This window comes from Somniosus microcephalus, chromosome 14 (genome assembly GCF_052327205.1).
Source record: "Somniosus microcephalus isolate GS21.2 chromosome 14, FLI_Smic_1.0, whole genome shotgun sequence".
NCBI classification, from domain to species: Eukaryota; Metazoa; Chordata; class Chondrichthyes; order Squaliformes; family Somniosidae; genus Somniosus; species Somniosus microcephalus.
This window is the reverse complement of record NC_141000.1, coordinates 84,825,638-84,847,756: the sequence shown is the minus strand read 5'-3', so window position 1 is coordinate 84,847,756 and position 22,119 is coordinate 84,825,638. Positions and strand designations below refer to the sequence as shown.

Genomic DNA, 22,119 nt, shown 5'->3' with positions numbered 1-22,119 from the left:
AGAAGAAAGTAGTACTAGAGGCAGAAGTAGTACCATATTAGATAGGAGCAGACTAAGAAAGATTACGATAAATTCAAAAATGGGATTAGAATGCATGTATGCAAACGCACAAAGTGTGGTGAATAAGGTTGGTGAACTACAAGTACAATTAGCCGTGTGGCAATATGATGTTGTGGCAATAACGGAAACGTGGCTTAAAAAGGGTGAGGACCGGGCACTTAATATTCAAGGGTACAAGGTGTTCAGAAAAGATAGGGAAGGAAACAAGGGAGGTGGGGTGGCAGTGCTGATTAAGGAAGACATTGTAGTGTTGGAAAGAGAGGATGTTCTTGAGGGGACAAGGACAGAATCCATTTGGCTAGAGTTGAGGAGCAAAAAGGGTATGATCACGCTATTGGGGGTATTCTACAGGCCTCCAAATAGTGAGAGGGAGGTAGAGGAGCAAATCTGCAGGGAAATCACAGAGATATGCAAGAGCTATAGAGTGGTGATATTGGGGGACTTTAATTACCCAAATATCGATTGGGATAATGCTAGGGTAAAGGGAAAGGAGGAGGAGGAGGAATTTCTGAAATGTGTTCAGGAGAATTTCCTTGACCAGTATGTTCTTGGCCCAACTACGAAGGAGGCATTGCTGGATCTGGTGCAGGGGAATGAGGTGGGCCAAGTCGACCAAGTGTCTGTGGGATCATCGTATCATAAGATTTAGATTAGCAATGGAGAGGAGCAAGGAACAATCTAGAGTGGAACTTCTAAACTGGAATAGGGCTAACTTCAATGTGATGCGAAAGGATCTAGCCAGAGTAAAATGGAACCAAAGACGGACAGGAAAAACTGCAACGGAACAATGGGTGATCTTTAAGGCGGAGATGTTCCAAGTCCAGGCTAGGTACATTCCATCAAGAGGGAAGGGTAAGGGAACCAAAGCAAGGGCTCCTTGGATGACAAGGGAGATATAGAAGATGATGAAACAAAAAAAGAGGGTGTATGATGAATGTCAGGTGAATTCTTCAAGGGAGAACCAGACCAAATACAATAAGTTGAGAGGGGAAGTGAAGATGAAAATAAGATTGGCAAGGAGAGAATATGAGAGTAGAATGGCGGTTAACATAAAAGGTAACCCCAAAATCTTCTACCAGCATGTAAACAGTAAGCAGGTACAGGAAACTTTGTGTTATCCGGAGGCTATGGCCCCGATTTTCGGGCGGCTTTTCATGCGGCCGTGGTCCGAAAATCGCGGAAAAAGCGGGTCGGGACCCCCCCGGCCTGATTCCCCGCCCCGTCTGACTTTCGGACCGCCGTTTCCACGCGCCCCGCTTCAGTACCGCCCGCCGCTGGCGGGACTGCTCGTTGGCACACTAATCACCAATGATCACCTTGTTAAGGACGATTTTCCCGTGCCGTTGCGACTTTGGGGCTTTCCCCACCTGAAACCCGCCTGCGGGGAACCCCGCCGATGAGAGCTGGCGTGAAAACAGCTGGCTTGCTTGCTTGCAGCAGCAGGTCGCTGAGGGCTGAAGAGATTTAAAGAGGCAGCATTTGCAGGCTGCAGGACCTTGTTGATCAAGGCTTGGGGGAACTATTTGAAGCCTTAGGAGCAGCTGCAGAAAGTTGGAGCCTCACACACTTCTTCAGTGTGAGCTCCTGGGAAGCCCCTCTCACCACCCTAACTCAGGACCTCCTCAACCGAGGCATCTGCTAGAAGCATGGGAGGCCTTTGGCACCTTCCCTTCCTGGCATTAGAGGATCTCCAACAGCAGAGGTGGCAGCAGCAGAACCAGGAACAGCAGGATGATTACCAGGAGCACCAGGCTGCTGCTCACTCACCTGAAGCTGCACAAGCCAGAAGGGGCCAGCGCTTGGAAGTGGCTTGAGAGCACCTTGCTGCGCTTTAGGGGGCCAGTGGGACCCGTTTCTGCACTGGCAGTCCTACTCAGAAGGACTTCCATGAAGATCTGGTTTCTCTGTTCAACAGATGGCCAACGCTCCTCAAGAGATGTCATTCTCTTATGAGCACTCACCATGTTTTCCGTATGCTGGCGAGTTATCTCCTCCATGGAGGTTGCCAACCTTTCCATGGTGCTGTGTTCATGCACCAATGACTCCACAAAGGCTCTGCTCATGGTCGCTATGGACTCCTCCATTCGCTCCACACTCGCAGCGACCCTGGAGACAAAACCTGCCAGAGACTCCTGTATCTGTGCATGGAGATCCATCACCTCTTCTCTTGCGGATGGACCCAGAGGCAGAGGGTCGAGATGCAGCGCAGCTGAGCTGAGGTGGCAGAGCCCTGCGCCCTCCGACGAGGACTCTCCACTGCTGTCCCTGTCTCCAGAATCTGCTGAGGCTCACTTGTGAGCTGTGAAACACCAGGTGACAACACTACTCTATGTCCCAAAGGTCCCCCCGAGGTGTGAGTGTCTGCGCTGGTGCTGGGTGCGCTTACTTCTGCTGACGCTGCACCCTCAGAGGTTGGAGCTTCCTCTGAGGAGTCTGGCTGCACAGCCTCTTCCTCCTCCACAGTGAGGACGGGGGCTCTGGATGGTACTGTGGGGGAGTAAAGGAAGGAGTTACAGGTGTAATGCCAAGGTTCCTCTGGTGACTCCCAGCGAGTTGGCATCTGCTGACACCTGCATCCATGCAGTATTGGTCTCAGTGGGAGGCCTCTTCCTCCCTGACCTAGGGAAGAGGACCTCCCTGTGGGCCCTAACCCCATCCAATAAGGCCTGCAGTGAAGCCTCGTCGAATTTGAAGGCAGCTCGGGGTCTGGCACTGGCCACAGCTGCTGCAGGCTCCTCTGCCATCCTGTATGGTTCATTTGGAAGCCTTCAGAGGATGCAGTGCTTGCTATGGACCTTGAAAGCACCACGAATGATGACATCATACTGTGGGGATTTCTGACTCGATTTAGACAATTAGCAAGGCTTCCCACATGCTGGGAATTAATTGGCCAATTGAGGGAAAATTGCGTGGGGCTGGCTGACACTTTTTTATGTGTGTCAGAAACCCCACATTCGGGAAAATCCGACCATTTCCCACACAAGCTGAAAATCGGGACCTAAATGTCCGGCAAGCTCGAGCCACCAGCAAAAATCAGGAGCCGTTTTGTTAGGTTTTTTTTCTTCTCGTGGCTTTTTTTCTTCTCGTGGCTTTTTTTTCAACAGTCAGGCTCTGCAAAGTCTCTCTGAAGCTGTTGCTAAGCTACAGAGATGCTTCCAAAGTACGGCCAACTGTTTAGAAGCTGTTGCTAAGCAACAGTGTTTGTTGCCAGATACGGAGCTGAAAAGATCTGTATGCTTCAACATTAACGCTGGTTTGTCCGGCAGTTTTGAGGGAACGGCAACAGCTCGGTCCCGTCGGTGCCGGATAGCACAGAGGCGCAGGGCAAGGCTGGAATACTCAATGAGCACTTTGTATCGGTGTTTACTAAGGAGGTGGATGCTGACAAAATATCAGAAGAAGTGGAAAAGGTAGAAGCGACGGAAGGGGTGAAAATTGATAGACAGGATGTACTAGAAAGGCTGGGTATGCTTAGCGTGGATAAGTTGCTTGGTCCAGATGGCTTGCATCCCAGGTTGTTAAGGGAACTGGAGGAGGAGATAGCGGAAGGGCTTGCCATAATTTTCCCTAGATGCGGAGGAGGTGCCTAGGGAATGGAAAGTGGCAAATGTGACACCATTGTTCAAGAAAGGGTGTAAGGACAATCCGAGTAACTACAGGCCGGTCAGTTTAACATCGGTGGTGGGTAAAGTTTTTGAAACAATAATCAAGGAAAAAAATTAACGGGTACTTGGAGAGGTTTAAGCTAACTAAGGAGAGCCAACATGGATTTGTAAAAGGCAGGTTGTGTTTGACTAATCTAATTGAATTTTTTGATGAAGTAACAGAGAGGATTGATGAAGGAAGTGCATTGGATGTTGTCTACATGGATTTTCAGAAGGCGTTTGACAAAGTACCACATAGAAGGCTGGTTAACAAAATTGAGGCTCATGGAATAGGTGGGTCAGTGGCAGCTTGGATAAGGAATTGGCTTAAGGACAGAAAACAGCGAGTTGTGGTAAATGGCTGTTTTTCAGACTGGAGGATGGTAGACAGTGGTATTCCCCAAGGGTCAGTGCTGGGGCCACTGATTTTTTTAATATATATAAATGACTTGGATATTGGCATATAGAGTAGCATTTCTAAATTTGCTGATGACACCAAACTTGGGGGTGTGGCAAACAGTAATGATGATACCAATCGACTGCAACAGGACATAGAAAGGCTAGCAGAATGGGCAGACAAGTGGCAGATGGAATTTAATACAAAGAAGTGTGAGGTGATGCATTTTGACAGAAGGAACAGGGAGAGGCAATGTGCACTTAATGGCACAGTTTTAAAGAGTGTGCAGGGACAGAGGGACCTGGGAGTTAATGTGGATAGGTCCCTGAAGGTGGCGGGACAAACTGAGAGAGTGTTTAGCAAAGCATATGGGATCTTGGGCTTCATAAATAGAGGTATTGAGTACAAAAGTAGAGAAGTTATGCTGAACTTTTATAAAGCGCTGGTTAGGCCACAACTGGAGTATTGCATCCAGTTCTGGTCACCACACTTTAGGAAGGAGATGAAGGCCCTTGAGAGGGTGCAGAGGAGATTTACCAGAATGGTTCCAGGGATGGGGGATCTTAGTTACAAGGACAGGTTAGAGAAGCTGGATTTGTTTTCATTAGAGCAAAGGAGGTTGATAGAGGTGTACAAGATTATGACAGGTTTGGATAGGCTAGACGGGGAAAGGCTGTTCCCACTAGTTGATGTTACAAGAACTAGGGGACACAGATTTAAGGTTTTGGGCAAGAGATACAGGGGGGCTGTGAGGAAAAATATTTTTACGCAGTGAGTGGTAAGTACCTGGAAATCGCTTCCGACGGAAGTGGTGGAAGCGGAAACCCTCAATATTTTCAAGGGGAGATTGAATAGGCACTTGAGGGAAATAAACTTGCAGGGCTACAGGGATAGAGCGGGGGAATGGGACTGACTGGATTGCTCTACAGAGAGCCGGCATGGACTTGATGGGCCGAATGGCCTCCTTCTGTGCCGTTGTGACTCTATGACTCATAGGACAATCCCCTCATCCTAGGAATCAATATAGTGAACCATCGTTGCACCGCCTCTAAGCCAAGTATGACCTTTCTCAGATAAGCAGACCAAAACTGCGCACAGTGCTCCAGGTGTCGTCTCACCAAAGCCCTGTACAATTGTAGTAAGACTTCCTTACTCTTGTACTCCAACCCCCTTGCAATAAAGGCCAACATGCCATTTGCCTTCCTAATTGGTTGCTGTACCTGCTTGCTAACTTTCTGTGTTTTCTGTACGAGGACACCTAAATCTCTCTGAACACCAACAATTAATAGCTTCTCGCCATTTAAAAAATAATCTATTTTTCTATTCTTCCTACCAAAGTGAATAACCTCACATTTTGCCACATTATACTCCATCTGTCACCTTATTTCCCACTCACTTAACCTGTCTATATTCCGTTGCAGGCGCTTTGTGTCCTCCTCACAGCTTACTTTCCCACCTAGCTTTGTATCATCAGTAAACTTGGATACATTGCACTCAGTCCCTTCATCTAAGTCATTAATTAATATAGATAAAATAGAAGCCCAAGCATTGATCTTTGCGGCACCTCACTAGTTACAACCGAAAAATGACCCGATTATCCCTACTCTCTGTTTTTTGCCCGTTAACCAATCCTCTATCCATGCTAATATATTACCCCAACCCCATAAGCCCTTAGCTTGCATAGCAATCTTTTATGTGGCACCTTATTGAATGCCTTTTGGAAATCCAAATATACTACATCCACTAGTTCCCCTTTATCTACCCTGCTAGTTACATCCTCAAAAAACTCTAATAAATTTGTTAACTACGATTTCCCTTTCATAAAACCATGTTGATTCTGCTTAATAATACTATGATTTTCTAAGTGCCCTGTTACCACTTCCTTAATAATGGATTCCAGTATTTTCCCGACGACTAATGTCAGGCTTACTGGCCTGTAGTTCCCTGTTTTGTCTCTCCCTCCTTTCTTGAATAGCGGGGTTACATTTGCTACCTTCCAATCTGCTGGGACCGTTCTAGAACCTAGGGAATCTTGGAAGATCACAACCAATGCATCTACTATCTCTGCAGCCACCTCCTTTAGAACACTAGGATGTAGACCATCAGGTCCAGGGGCTTTGTCGGCTTTTAGTCCCATTAGTTTCTCAAGTACATTTTCTCTACTGATATTAATTACTTTAAGTTCCTCACTTTTTGGTATGCTTTTTCGACTGTGAAGACAGATACAAAATATTTGTTTAAAGTCACTGCCATTTCCTTATTCCCCATTATAATTTCACCTGTCTCAGCATCTAAGGGACCAATGCTTACTTTTGCTACTCTCTTCCTTTTTAATTACTCGCAGAAGCTTTTACAATCTGCTTTTATATTTCTTGGTAGTTTACTCTCATATTGTATTTTCTCTCTTTTTATCAATTTTTTGGTCATCCTTTGCTGGTTTCTAAAGTTCTCCCAATCCTCAGGCTTACTACTATTCTTCTCAACATTATAAGACTCTTCTTTTAATCTAATACTAGCCATAACTTCTTTAGCTAGTCACTGATGGATCACATTTCCCATGCAGTTTTTATTTCTCAATGGAATGTATATTCATTAAAAAAATATTCAAAAATTCTTAATGTTTGCCACTGCTTATCTACCGTCATACCTTTTAATCTAATTTCCCAATCTACCTTAGCTAACTCGCCCCTCATACTTATGTAATTGACTTTATTTAAGTTTAAGACACTCATTTCTAACTGAAGTATTTCACTCTCAAACTCAACGTGAAATTTGATCATATTATGATCACTCTTCCCCAGAGGATCCTTTACTATGAGATTACTAATTAACCCTGTCTCATTACACAATGCAAGATCTAAAATAGCCTGTTGCCTGGTTGATTCCATGACGTATTGTTCTAGGAAACTGTCTCAAATGCATTCCATGAACTCGTCCTCCATACTACCTTTGCCAATTTGATTTGCCCAATCTATGTGAAGATTAAAGTCCCCCATGATTACCGTATTACCTTTGTTACAAGCTCCTGTTATTTGTTGATTAATACTCTGTCCAACGGTATAGCTACTGTTTGGGGGCCTATAAACTACTCCCACCAGTGTTTTCTGCCCCTTGTTATTTCTTATCTCCACCCATACTGATTCTACTTCCTGATCTTCCGAGCCAAGACCCTTTCTCACTACTGTCTTTTTGTCATCCTTTATTATCAGGGCTACCCCACCCCCTCCTTTTCCATTCTGCCTCTCTTTTCGAAACGTCAAGTATCCTGGAATATTTAGTTCCCAACCTTGGTCGCCTTGCAATCACATCTTCGTAATGGCTATTAGATTAAAGCCATTTATCTCTTTTTATGCCACTAATTCATCTATCTTGTTACAAATGCTTCATGCATTCAGATATAGAGCCTTTAATTTTAACTTTTTACCATTATTCCCTGCATTCACCTTATTCGCTGATGCATTTTTACCGTTAAACTCTTTGCCCCTTCCGGTCACACTCTGCTTATCTTTACCCAAGTCGCTACACTGCTCCATTGCCTTGACTTTTCTCTTTAGATTTCTAAATTTCCCCTCTTCTGACCTTTCCCCCTGCCCTTTTTAGTTTAAAGCCCGATGGGAAGGCAAATGGTATGTTGGCCTTCATAGCGAGAGGATTCGAGTACAGGAGCAAGGATGTCTTGCTGCAGTTGTACAGGGCCTTGGTGAGGCCACACCTTGAGTATTGTGTGCAGTTTTGGTCACCTTATCTGAGGAAGGATGTTCTTGCCATGGAGAGGGTGCAGCGAAGATTCACCAGACTGATACCTGGGATGGCAGGAATGACATATGAGGAGAGATTGGGTCGATTAGGCTTATATTCGCTAGAGTTTAGAAGAATGAGAGGGGATCTCATTGAAACTTATAAAATTCTAACAGGACTAGACAGACTAGATGTAGGAAGGATGTTCCCGATGGCGGGGGAGTCCAGAACCAGGAGTCACAGTCTAAGGATAAGGGGTAAGCCATTTAGGATGAGATGAGGAGGAATTTCTTCACCCAGAGAATGGTAAACCTGTGGAATTCTCTACCACACAAGGCAGTTGAGGCCAATTCATTAAATATATTCAAGAAGGAGTTAGATATATTTCTTAAGGCTAAAGGGATCAAGGGATATGGGGAGAAAGCAGGGACAGGGTACTGAATTTGGATGATCAGCCATGATCTCATTAAATGACAGAACAGGCTCGAGGGGCCGAATGGCCTACTCCTATCTTCTATGTTTCTATCTACAGCCCTAGTTATTCGATTCGCAGGACACTGGTCCCAGCCCAGTTTAAGTGGAGATCGTCCCAACGGGACAGCTCCCTCTTTCCCCAATTTTGGTGGCAGTACCCCATGAATCAAAACCCCTTTCTCCCACACCACTCTTTGAGCCATGCAATTAACTCTACGATCTGCTTGTCCCTATGTCAATTTGCACATGGTGATTTGGTTTCCAATGAGAATATAGTTAGTGATGTTACTGTACTAAAATTGAAACATTTGCAGTTATTTTGTTGGCACACCCAAGTCAGCAGCTACAAGGGTTTTCAGTTAACTGAGTCAAAGAATTTCAAGATCAATAAACGTGACTTAAAATGATCAGTTGAACTCTCATTATTTTTCTACCAATAATCTAATTACATAAATCATGTTGGCGGTGAAGCCCAGCATGCAGCCCAACTTTTGTTGGCGCATTTAGAATCAGACTAATGTTATGATTTTGCTGCTTAGGATTGATGAAACGACTTTGGCACAGATTGATAGTAGCAAAATTCCACAATGCATGGATCAATCAGAGCAATTTCTTTTCTGTTTCCAAAAGGTAATAATTATTGCTTGTTGCAGTCAGGTGGAATTTGCTCCATCTGTCTCACTGTACTGAATAATCACTGTATTGTGTAACAGATTCATTATTTGCCATGGGGAGAAAGCGGAGCAATGGAATTAGTTTTGGATTGCTCTAGCAAAAAAAAAGCACATTCACAATGAGCCGAAAAACATCTTTTCAATCTGTAAACTGCTATAGTTCAATGCTGATATTTTGGCTCCACATGGGTGTGATCCTTATGTTGCTGGAGAGCAGTGCAGTCTTGAACCATGAGGGTGCAATTAAAATCACACCTGTCCCCAAAGGGCCATACACTAAATGGCATCAATGGAATAGAGATGGGTAAACACCTGGTTAAAGAAGCACGATCATTTGCACCACTGCTTAGGGCATAAATGTCCAACAAGTGAAGCAACACATTCCCGTAATGAACAGTGAAATGGAGCAAGCAGCCCGACACTGAACCCTGATCTGCATCTCAACTCCCTTTTCCCACCATTGCTCCATATCGTTTGATGACCTTACCTGACAAAAATCTATCTATCTCAGGTTTGAAAGCTCCAATTATCCCAGCATCCACAGCCTGTGTGTGAAAAAAGGTGCATCCTGATTTTGCTCCTGAATGGCCGAGCTCTAATCTAAAGTTTATGCCCTAATTCTAAGATTAATTTTGGAGAGTAATTTCCCAGTTTACATAAATTAGCCCAAAATTTCTACTTTGTATTTTTGCCTCTCCCTGGAGATTGCATGGGAGGACTGTCACACTTAGTGCCCGATATAGCAGGTGGAGCATGCGTGATCCTTAGAGGCAGAAAAAGAGGCATCCCGAGCCTGTGCCTGAAAAAGGCGTTAAACCGTTTGCATATGCAAATTTGGGGCCTAACACCAGTTTGAAATCCCCTTTGGAACTTTGGGCTGCCTTGAACGCAGCTGACTCCAGGCTGACTGCGTTCAGGAAACCGTGGTCTGCATGCGGCCTAACCAACAGTCCTTAAAGGGATTGCTGGAGGCCGCCACCAAGAAGGTAAGTTTAAAAAAAATACTTACCTAAATGTGGGGCTGAGAGGTGCACTGAAGTGCCGAAGACTGCTGCCGGCCCCCGCTCAACCTCCTCCTCCCAATTTCATCCCCCACCCCACCTGTTCGCCCCTCTATCTCCTGAAAATTCCCCCGCCCCCTCACTCTCCTGGTCATCTCCTCCCTCTCAATCGCTTCCCCTTCTCCTGGTCACTCCTCTTCCTCCTGATTGCTTCCCTCCCTCTCCCAGGACCTACCTGAGGGCCGCTGTTGACGACGCAGTGGCCCAAAATTGAAATCCTATTCGCCGCCTGACGCCCTGTAAGTGAAATATCGGGTGTGCCTCCGACCTACTGGTTCTGGCCCAGGGATCGTTACCTGTGTCCAGTTCGCACCGGCAGGCCGGAATGAACCAACTTATAGGCCATCGGAAGGCATCTATTTTAGCAACACCCAAAAATACAAATTCAGTCATAAACGTTCTATGTTGATTGTTAATTTTTTTAAAGACATCATGCAAGTTAAGGTAATATACGCCTGCACTTACCTATTAGCTTTCAGAAGTGCTTACCATGTGGTACTGTGATCTGAAAAGGTTTGCTTGTGTTTTTCAAGTTCCAAAGGGTTAAACTACCATCTGAATGGCTACACATGAACTGCCTCCCTTCATGATGCCAGCTGACAGAATGGATAGCCTATTAAAAAAAAAGTTATAGTGAGTACATTATATTTTTGTGAGTAATAGATTATGCTTTATTGGTGTCTTTCAAGCAATCTAATAATTGTTACAGATCAATGTGCCAGTGTACTTTACATTCAATAAATATTGATAAAATTAAATGTAATCTACTTCTGCACACTAAATTTCATTTGACACCCATGTACATTGACTTTGCTAAATGAACCATTCCACTGATCTCTAAGATATGGAATTATAATCTGTATAGATTTAAACAATATGCTGTTATTTTATAACCTAGGTGCAACAATTTAAAAGTAACTTTATCCTTACAGTTTATCTGATCAATCATCAGGGTAGATATTCCTCTGCGTATCCGGTCCCCAAAATCTTCAGGATGTTCCCAGGTCTTCCCCCACGCTCCCGCCCCTCCAGACTCCTGATTCCTTTAGGTACCCCTCTGCCTGGATACTCAATAGTTGAACAATGCAAGGAACACCCTATCCCTGTCCCATTTGAATGATTATGCTGAGCCTGTATTGACTCCAGGCACAGGCCCAGTATTGTCCATCTGGCAAATCCTAGCATGGCACAGTGGGGCAGAGACCTGATGTAATAGGTCTTCCTTTTTCCTCTTTGTTGCATTTAGGAACTGTTCCCCAGGTGCAACAAAGGGGAAATCCATCCCCTTATCTGAGTGCTAGGGAGGTGGATACGGAGGGTACAACAATCTTTTGACCCAAATGAAACTGTAATACCACCTCATGAAAAAATTTGAGAGTGTCCAAAAATTAGTCTATCCTAATGCTAAATTAAATAGGGCCAATCTACAATGAAACCCTGCAGCTCACTAGCTAACATGAGTATTAATGCTGCCTTCGAGGTAAGAAACCGTACAAAATGTTTGAGAAGTTTTGAATGATGGGTCCATAGTTTAAGAACTATGTGGCAAAATTGATTTTTGCCTGTGTTGGATTTTTAAACTTGTATTTCTGTTCTGCTAGATCAGTACACAAGGGGTTAACTCCCAAGGTTGTATCCTTTTTTTAAAAACAGTAGCCAGAATCCTGAGACTAGACTGTTCATCCATTAGATTTTCCTCAATATGCAAGTTTCTTTAGGCTCATAATTGTGATTTAAAGTGATAATTAGCTACCTGGGGATCATTATTTACAATCTCAAACATTTCATGTCAATATCAGAGATGGGTCCTTGTTGATCTACAGTGTTCCCATTCCATTTGCACAGTAGGGAATATAGTCAGACAGACATCTGGGAGCCTCCTGACCTCTCATATCAAAAGGAGAGAATAGAAAAGAAAGAAGGAAAGTAAGGTACTTGCATCTATATGGCATATTTCATGACTTCAGGACATCCCAAAGCACTTTACAGCCAATTAATTACTTTGTGAAGTGTAGTCAATGTTGTAATGTATGGAAACGCAGCAAGGTCCCACAAAAAGAAATGAGTTACGTGACAAGGTATTCTGTTTTATTGATGTTGGTTGAGGGATAATGTATTTAGGAGTCCTTTGAAGATTGGAGCAGGACATTGGTTGGCTGTAGTCCTGTTATTGACAGCTCAGTAGGCAGAAACCCTACACATTTTCTTACACATTTAAGGGAGTGACATGAAAGTCTCTCTGTCAAGCACAGAGTTTTGTGTATATTGCAACTAAGAGCAAAAGGTTATCTGTGTTGCCTGAGGCAACTTAGCTTTGAAGGGTGAAGTTAGTCTAAGTGATCTTCTGTCTTGGGCCCACTTTTAGACAGAAAGAATATTGTATCTCATTTGATGAACTGAAGACTATAGGGAAATGTATACTCCCACTATAAAAATTGTCTACTCTTCATTCATATGTCGTACATAAATAAACTGCTCAAGTCCAAAGTTGGATTCTTGTCTCTATTCAGCCTGCCTTCTAAAAAGAGAGGAGAATTCATGTGACAGCTTGTTATTTCAGTAGCCAGTGTATGGAGTAAGGGTACTCTGGTTCGATTACGGCGCATACTATTGTTTAACTGGATAGTGGATGGAAACAAATGCATTCCAGGTCAGAGGGGGCATGAACTTTGTTTACAGGAGTGACCAGTGATACTGAACCCTGGAATATCCTAAAAATTATGACAACTAAATTAAAGCCCCACTTATGTGAGCTACATAGATGTTTCATCTAAATAAGGTCTAGTTAAATGTAATTTCCATATAGTTTTCAAAGCAAGACACAAAGCCACAAGAATCTAATGCTAATTGTTCATGAAAGACCATGATGGTGGCCACATCTACTAGAATGGATTGGGCTTCAGATTCAGCTCAATCACTGCATTTATTCTAGAATATAATGAACCTCTTACATTCCACTGTGAGAGCAGATCTTGTCGGTGGGTTAGAGGAATGCTGACTCTGCTCATTGCCCAGATCACCAGAAAACACAGCTGATGAGGCAGGGTGATCAGAGTTCACCAGGTCCGCTTGTCTTCTGCAGCATCTAGGGGATTGGCAAAAGGGAAAAACCATGTACAGAAATCGCCAACTCCACGAAGAGAGACCAGCCAGCTTCCACGTGAAAGTGCCTCCATCCTAGAGCACAACAGAGTGGACCTGAGCAGAGGCAGAGTATAAATAGAGTGGGAAGCCGAGGAGAGTGTGAACCTGAGTGGCGGCAGCTGTGGAGGCAGGGTATAAACAGAGCAGGAGGCTGTGGACCTGAGCAGCGGCGGCAGCAGCAGAGGCAGAGTATATCCGGCGAATTCAAAAACAACAAAAACACAAGGAGTTATGGCACAGGACAGCAGGTAGGGGATTGGTTGGTGAGCTTTAGCATTTTTTTCCCTCTCTAAGCTAGGACAGTGATTTAAATTAAGAGCTGAGAAACTATAGCTTACTTTATTAAATTAATAACTTAACTAAATAAACTAATTAATATAACTATAAATAATCATTTGAATAAAGATTTTAACTAATTAAATAAATAAAACAAGGTTAGACTAAGATATGGCAGAGCAGGTTATGTGTTTGGACTGCAGTATGAGAGAGTTTGTGGACAGTCCCAAGTGAACACAGCTGCAGTAGATGTCTCTGTCTCGAATCTCTCTGGCTCAGTCATTCAGCTGGAGTGCAAGTTGGAGACACTCGACAGATAAGGGAGGGGGAGGAGTATCTAGGCAGTTTGTTCCAGATCTCGTCACACCTTGTAGAGAGGTGCAGGTTCAGAACGGGGTTGGTGTGACCGATAGTGTACAGAGTAAGGGGAACCCAGGTGAGATAGAGGAGGATTACAGAAACTGATCCTATCCAACAGGTACAATGTACTTGCTATCTGTGAGGATAAGGATAAAGACTGTCAGAAGGACAACCAGAATGCTAACCATGGCACCTTGGAGCAGAAGGCTGTCCAACGTGGGGGGGGGGGGGGGGGGGGGGAGCGTAATGTGGTAGTTGTAGGGGATTCAATAATTAGGGGGACGGATAGCATCTTTTGTAAGCAGGATTGAGAGTCCCGCATGGTATGTTGCCTACCTGGTGCCAGGGTGAGGGACATCTCAAACCGACTTGAAAGGATATTGGAATGGGAGGGGGAGGATCCAGTTGTTGCGGTCCATGTTGGGACCAACAACATAGGAAAGAGTAGACAAGAGGCCCTGTTTGGAAAATACCAGGAACTAGGAGCTAAATTAAAGAACAGGACCTCAAGGGTTATAATCTCTGGATTATTACCCTAGCCATGTGCAAATTGGCGTAGGGATAAGCAGATTAGGGAGGTGAACACGTGGCTGAGAGAATGGTGTAGGAAAGAGGGGTTCCATTTCATGGGACACTGGCATCAGTACTGGGACAAGAAGGAACTGTACCGTTGGAACAGGCTCCACCTGAACCGGGCTGGGACCAGGGTCCTAGTGGAAAAAGAAAAAAAAAGACTTGCATTTATATGGATAAAAGGATAAATCGGGCGGGCATAAGGACTTTAAACTAGTAGTTCCGGGGGGGGGGGGGGGCGGGCTCAGGTGGAAATGGTAGTATAAACAATAGTTCAGAAACAAATGAAAAAGAAGGGAGTGGAGCAATAGTCAGAAACTGTGCTTTAGGCACTACAGGTAAAAGGAAAACGAAAAGATGTAATGTGCGAATAGAACATTAGAGCAGAGGACCGGTTAGGGTGTGTGCCCCAAATAAGCGTTCTTTATACAAACGTACAAAATATAAAGAACAAATTGAATGAATTACAGGCGCAAATTCAACTTGGAGGGTATGACATGGTAGCCGTTACTGAGATATGGCTGAAAGACAGTCAGGACTGGGAACTAAATATACCAGGTAATAAGGTCTACAGGAAAGATAGGGAAAATGGTAGAGGGCAGCAGTAGCCTTAGTGATTAAGGATGAAATTACTTCAATGATAAGAGAGGATATAACAAGAGGTAAGCAGGCTGTGGAGACTTTATGGGCACTGACATAAATTGTGCGTTCATGTAGAAATGACTTATGAAATATACAGGGCGGCCTGCTGGTGGCGCTGTCCAGGGAGAGTATAAATACTCGGGCACGGGCCCAGCTTGCTCAGGGACATTCTGTAAACAGGAACTAGTGAAGGATAACTAGACTTCCATGTTGTGAAACAGTCGATTAAAGCCTTGTTTAATACTCTGACCATGTGCCTAGTAGTTTTCTTACGTCAGGTACAATTAAGAAATAGAAAAGGATTTAAGACTGTAGTGGGAGTTGTGTATCGGCTCCTGGCAGCAACAGTGAAGTGGTAGATGGTATAATTGCAGAGATTAGACAAGCATGTAGTAAAGGCAGAGTGGTTTTAATGGGGGATTTTAACTTTCACATAGGTTGGGAAATGCAGACAAGCACATGTCATAAAGGTAGTGAATTCCTTGAGTGTGTTCAGGATAGTTTTCTGCAACAATATGTCCTAGGGCCAACAAGGGGGCAGGCCATATTAGATTTAGTAATGAGTCAGATTGAGTTAACAGTCTAACAGTGCATGAACATTTATCGAATAGCAATCATAATATGATCGAGTTCAACATAGTGTTTGAAAGGGAGAAACGTGAAACAGCTACTAAGAATCTAGATTGAGGTAAGGCTGACTTCAATGCGATGAGACAGAGACTGTCCCTAGTAAACTGGGCAAATCTGTTAATGGGTAAAAATACAGGAGATCAGTGGGAGGTGTTCAAAAAATAATTTAATGTGATACAGAACCAGTTTATACCCCTAAGGGGCAAGAACTCTACTTGCCAAAAAACCCCCAGCCCTGGACGACTAGAGGTAAGGAACATAAAACTAAAAGAAAAAGCATTCAAGATTGCAAAAAATAGCACAGATCCTAGTGAATGGGAGAGAAACAAAGAATAGCAAAGGGTGACAAAGCAAATAGTTAGAGCTACAAAAAGGGAGTATGAAAAGAAACTTGCAAGGGATATCAAAATCAACGCAAAATATTTTTACAATTATATTAGGAAAAAGAGGGTGGTCAGGAGCAATGTGAGCCCCTTGAAAACTGATAATGGTGATGCTGGCAATGAAAATAAGGAAATGGCAGACATGCTGAATAATTACTTTGCATCAGTATTTACAGTAGAGGAAGAAATCCCAAGGAAACTAATATTGAATCAGGGACAGGGACTCACCAAAATTAACATAAGCAAAATAACAGTAATGAAGAAAATAATGGCACTAAGGAGTGACAAATCCCCAGGACCAGATGCTTTCCATCCCTGGGCTTTAAAGGAAGTAGGTGAGAATATTGCAGATGCCCTAACTGTAATCTTCCAGAGTTCTCTCGATTCGAAAATTGCACATGTCACTCTGCTATTTAAGAAGGGTGAGAGAGGGAAACCAGGGAATTATAGACCAGTTAGTCTAACATCTGTTGTCAGGAAATTACTAGAGTCTATAATTAAGAATAGAGTGAACACCTTGAAAATTTTCAGCTGATCAGAGATCCAGCATGGATTTGTAAAGGGGAGGTCGTGCCTGATGAACCTGATTGAATTTTTTGAAGAGGTGACTAAAGTAGTCGACAGGGGAATGTCTATGGATGTTATTTATATGGCCTTCCAGAAGACATTTGATAAAGTCCCACATAAGAGACTGTTAGTTAAAGTTGAAGCTCATGGAATTGAAGGCAATTGTGGCCAAGGCTTCTTTGGAAGCACCTCCCAAACCTGTGACCGCTCTACCTTGAAGGACATGGGCAGCAGGCGCATGGGAACACCACCACTTCCAAGTTCCCCTCCAAGTCACACACCATCCTGACTTAGAAGTATATCACCGATCCTTCATCGTCGCTGGGTTAAAATCCTGGAACTCCCTACCCAACAGCACTGTGGGAGTACCTTCACCACACGGACTACATCGGTTCAAGGCGGCAGCTCACCACTACCTTCTCAAGGACAATTAGGGATAGGCAATAAATGCTAGCCTTGTCAGCGACGCCCACATCCCATAAACGAATTAAAAAAAACTATTGAACCTGTTTAGGAAACTGGCTGAGTGGTAGGAGACAGTGAGTAGGGATAATGGGCAGGTACTCTAATTGGCAGGATGTGACTAGTGGCGTCCCACAAGGATCTGTGTTGGGGCCTCAACTATTCACCATATTTATTAACAACTTAGATGATGGGATTGAAAGCCACATATCCAAGTTTGCTGATGACACAAAGATAGGCGGCATTGTCAGCAGTGTAGATGGAAGCATAAAGTTACAAAGAGATATTAATAGATTAAATGAATGGGCAAAACTGGCAAATGGATTTCAATGTAGGTAAATATGAAGTCATCCACTTTGGACCTAAAAAGGATAGAACAGAGTACTTTGTAAATGGTGAAAAGCTAGAAACAGTCAAGGTCCAAGGTACATAGATCATTAAAGTGTCATGAACGGGTACAAAGAATAATAAAAAAGGCTAATGGAATGCTAGCCTTTATATCTAGAGGACTAGAATACTAGAAGGGGGCTGAAGTTATGCTACAGCTATACAAAGCCCTGGTTAGACCACACCTGGAGTACTGTGAGCAATTCTGGGCTTTAGGAAGGATATATTGGCCTTGGAGGGAGTGCAGTGTAGATTTACCAGAATGATACCTGGACTCCAAAGGTTAAATTACAAGGAGGAATTACACAAACTAGGGTTGTATTCCCTGAAATTTAGAAGGATAAGGGGTGATTTGATCAAAGTTTTCAAGATATTAAGGGGAACAGATAGGATTGATAGAGATAATCTATTTCTGCTGGTTGGGGAGTCTAGGACTAGGGGGCATAGTCTAAAAATTAGAGCCAGACCTTACAGGAGTGAAATTAGAAAACACTTCTACACACACAAAGGGTGGTAGAAGTTTAGAACTCTCTTCCGCAAATGGCAATTGATGCTAGATCAATTGTTAATTTTAAATCTGAGATTGATAGATTTTTCTTAACCAAAGGTATTAAGGGATATGGGGCAAAGGCAGGTATATGGAGTTAGGTCACAGATCAGCCACGATCTCATTGAATGGCGAACAGGCTTGAGGTGCTAAATGGCCTACTCCTGTTCCTAGAGATCGGAGATGATTTTCTTGGGTGGAAACGGGTTGATCTCCAGCCAACCCATGTGCAGAATGTTTCTTGAATTAGCTGAAGTTGTATCTCTTGCTCAAGTTGATGAATAGTAAACCAACGGAAGGCATCACCCTTATGTTCTCCACTCCTACCAGGTGAAAGGCGAGACTAATTCCTTAGATGAGGCACCAGAGTGCCAGCCATAGTTCATTCTGACATAGTAAATGGGACTGACTCCCTCATCCATGTTTGTTGATGCAAGGCCAATGTACTGCTTGAAATGCCAAATAACTGAAGAGCTAAGTGGACTGTACAAATGAAAACTTCTCTGCACCCATTTGTCTTACAGATTTGTCTCCCCCTGCCCAATAGGGATGTAGTCACCACTATCACAAATTGATTTTAAGGTGCTTAAAGGGAAACCCACAAAATATCATTACTGCTGAGTAGGGTTGCGAAGGGGTGGAAAGTTTCCGGTAAATTTCCAGAAATTTTCCACGGGAAGTTTAGCTTGGGAATTTTGCCCAAAGAAGCATATGCTAGCATAATATTGGTTTTGGGGTTTTTTTTTGTATTTCTTTCATTTTTTTTCACAGGTCCTCTCTTAAAATTACTAACAGGGATGGAATCTTAATTATTAAGGAATTTCTTAATCAATATATGTTTATCTTCTTACTTGGTTTGTTTTAATAATTACAAGTTTTGTGTGTGACTGTGAACAAATGTGTCCTGATTGGTTGGATGAGTGATTAGCTCCCTCTATTGGTGATGTAGCGTCGTGTGTGCACAGGTCATGCTTCCATCACATGGAGCAGCAGGAAAAATTTACTCACCCTGTTGCAATCGTGCTGATCGACCACAGTTCGACACAGAGATGAATGCCCTTTATTTCTCTGCATAGAACAATGCCACGTTTACCGTCGGATGTGTGGAAGCATTTTACCACAGGCATTAAAGATGGAAAGACTGTGTACATGTGCAAACACTGCTGCATATTTTTTTACCACAAAGATGCAGCAGCATTTATCCAAATGCAACAACTTCACTCAAAGCTCACAGCAGTCAGCCCAGAGTTCCTCTGCTTCCATTCAAGAAGATGATGGTTCACATTCAGCATCAGGCTCCTTATCATCAGCAACTCCTGGCCTACTTGGAAGGTTCTTTGATACAATGGATAACCATAGCCAGGAGAATGCAGATGAGTGCCTTGCTTGAGCTGTATATGCGACAGGCTCACCCCTCATGCTCACAGCCAATGTGTACTGGAAGAGATTTTTCAATGTTATTCGCCCTGCATACTGTCCTCCCACCAGACATGCTTTGTCTACTTATTTGCTGGAGGCTGAGTATAACAGAGTCCAAGGAAAGCTCAAAGAAATGATAGAGATGGCAGACTGTGTTGTAGTTATCTCAGATGGGTGGTCAAATGTACGAGGGGAGGGCATCATAAGCTACATCGTCTCCACTCCTCTCCCAGTGTTCTTCAAGAGCACAGACACGAACGACAACAGACATACAGGCACATACATTGCTGGTGAGCTGAAAGCAGTCATCAACGATCTTGGATCACAAAAGGTCATTGCAGTAGTTACTGACAATGCTGCAAATATGAAGGCTGCTTGGGCTCAAGTGGAGGAGGCCTACCCTCATATTACGTCTATTGGGTGCGCAGCTCATGGGCTCAACCTGCTCCTCAAGGACATCATGGGTTTGGAAACACTGTACAAGACAGCCAAGCAAGTTGTTAAGTATGTCAGGGGAAAACAGGTAGTTGCAGCAACCTGCAACTCCAAACAAATGACAAAGAACAAGAACACCACACTGAAGCTGCCCAGCAACACTAGATGGGGTGGCATTGTCATAATGTACAACAGCCTTCTGGAGGGTAAGGAGTCGCTGTAAGAAATGGCAATATCCCAGTCTGGGGATATGGAAACCACCATTAAGAAAATACTGCTGGATGATGTGTTTTGAGAGTGGTTAGCAGCCTTAAACTACTCTCAACAGTAGCATCTGCAATTGTTCAGATTGAAGGAGATCACGCTGTCTTGTCAGATGTTCTCAGGCTTTTTGCTGATTTAAAAGAACAAATCAGCATTGCCCTACCCGCATCCCTGCTGCTCAAAGCAGAGGAGAAGGCAATTGTTCAATTCATACAAACGCGTCAAGAATTTTGCGTCAAGCCGATTCATGCTGCAGCATACATGCTGGACCCAAAGCATGTTGGGAGACCAATACTTTCTGGAGAACAGATCAACAGCGCTTACAGTGTGATTTCTATCCTCTCACGCCACCTCAATCTGGACGTGGGCAAAGTTCTGGGAAGTCTGGCAAAGTTCTCTACCAAGCAAGGTCTTTGGAATGAGGACGGGATATGAGAATCATGCAAGCATATCAGTGCACATACCTGGTGGAAGGGACTTTGTGCATCTGAGGCCCTGTCACCCATTGCATCGGTGATACTCCAAATCCCACCGTCATCAGCGGCCTCTGAACGAAACTGGTCACTTTTTGGGAATACGCATACAAAGGTGCGCAACAGGCTGACTAACAAGAGTGGAGAAACTGGTGGCTATCCGGGCGAACCTACAACTTACTGAGCCAGATACAGAAGTGTCCACCACACAGCTAGACAGTGACACAGAGGAGGAAATGGACACGTCAGAGCCTGAGTCAGGGAATCAGGAGGAGCAATGATGAGTAGAAGACTCAGAAGACTCATGAGAAGAAGACTCAAAGGGACAAAATAAGGACAAATTACAGGCTAAATAAGCTGACGCTCTTTTTATTTTATTTTAGATGGGTCTTTTTTGTGGGGGTTCAATAAAGTTCAAAATTATAACCTAAATAAAGTTTTGAAAGCCTGTTTTTATTTGTATGGAACAGTGTGTCTATTTTGATGACAAAGATAATATAAGGGTCAGAGACAAAAACCATCAGTGTGCAAAAAAACTCAAAATTCCCATAAATTCCCGAAAATTCCCATGGAAAGTTTCCTCTTTTAAAAACTCCTGGAATTTTGCAACCCTACTGCTGAGTCCACCAATCGAAATCCATCATTAGCACCTGTCCAGATGTGCCAGATAGGACAAAGGAGTTTCCAGGGAAGGGGCTCTCATGAACCATTGGAAATGACAAAAATTGTAGCTGATATAAGTCCTGGGAAATTTGAGTTGTGAGATGTGTCTTCCTTTAAAGGGAAGAAATTATATGCCTGCGTGTCACAAATCTGTTCAGGGTCAGGAACACACTGCCCTTGATATTAAACCGCCCCCCCCCCCCCCACAACGGGCAGGACAGGTTTGAGGGTCTAAGATTGGCAGGACCTCTGCTGGGTTCTTCGGCCATTCTCGGACTCACCCGCCCCCTCCCCGCTTCCCCATAAATAAGGGGGCCACTGTGCCTAAATGTACAAAACTATATCCAACTTACAAAACTATATCCAACTTACAAAACTAGAAACACAAGGTTCTTTAGGGGTCCATTTGTCATTTGACAAAAGCCCCAACGATGTTAAGGTATAGATTACTTGCTGGACTACCTGCCTGGCAGAGTCCTGGGTAGATGATCGGACTCACTAAATAAGGATGTGTGTGAATAAGCTGCAGACATAGATGTGGAGTAACTACTGGAATACACTTTGTAAAGACTCTGAAAGGGAATGCCAAAAAGAAAGAAATATTTACTGAGAACTTGTACTCTGAAAATGTAACCGGAGAAATTACTAATTGCAGGGCTAAACTGCTGCGTGAAAATATACATCCTTTAAGTCTATGGGCACAAGCCAATCTCTGGGGTGCACTGCTTGTACAATTGATGATTGTGGTGCAATACCTTTGCTTCATGCCTACCACATTCTTAAACTTTCGGAAATTAGATTTATATTTAGAGGTTTTCAATATTTCCACCAAAAACAACTTTCCCA

At 43.6% G+C, this 22,119-nt stretch overlaps 1 protein-coding gene across 2 annotated transcripts in view; it reads right to left on the bottom strand.

The window, feature by feature from the left end:
* stxbp5l (syntaxin binding protein 5L) overlaps positions 1–22,119 on the bottom strand; it is a 583,450-nt gene that overhangs the window by 210,897 nt on the left and 350,434 nt on the right. For both annotated transcript variants that reach the window (XM_086006840.1, XM_086006841.1), the window contains exon 8: positions 10,538–10,661. In XM_086006840.1, coding sequence (XP_085862966.1) covers positions 10,538–10,661 — 124 coding nt within the window. The remainder of the gene's footprint in view (positions 1–10,537; positions 10,662–22,119) is intronic.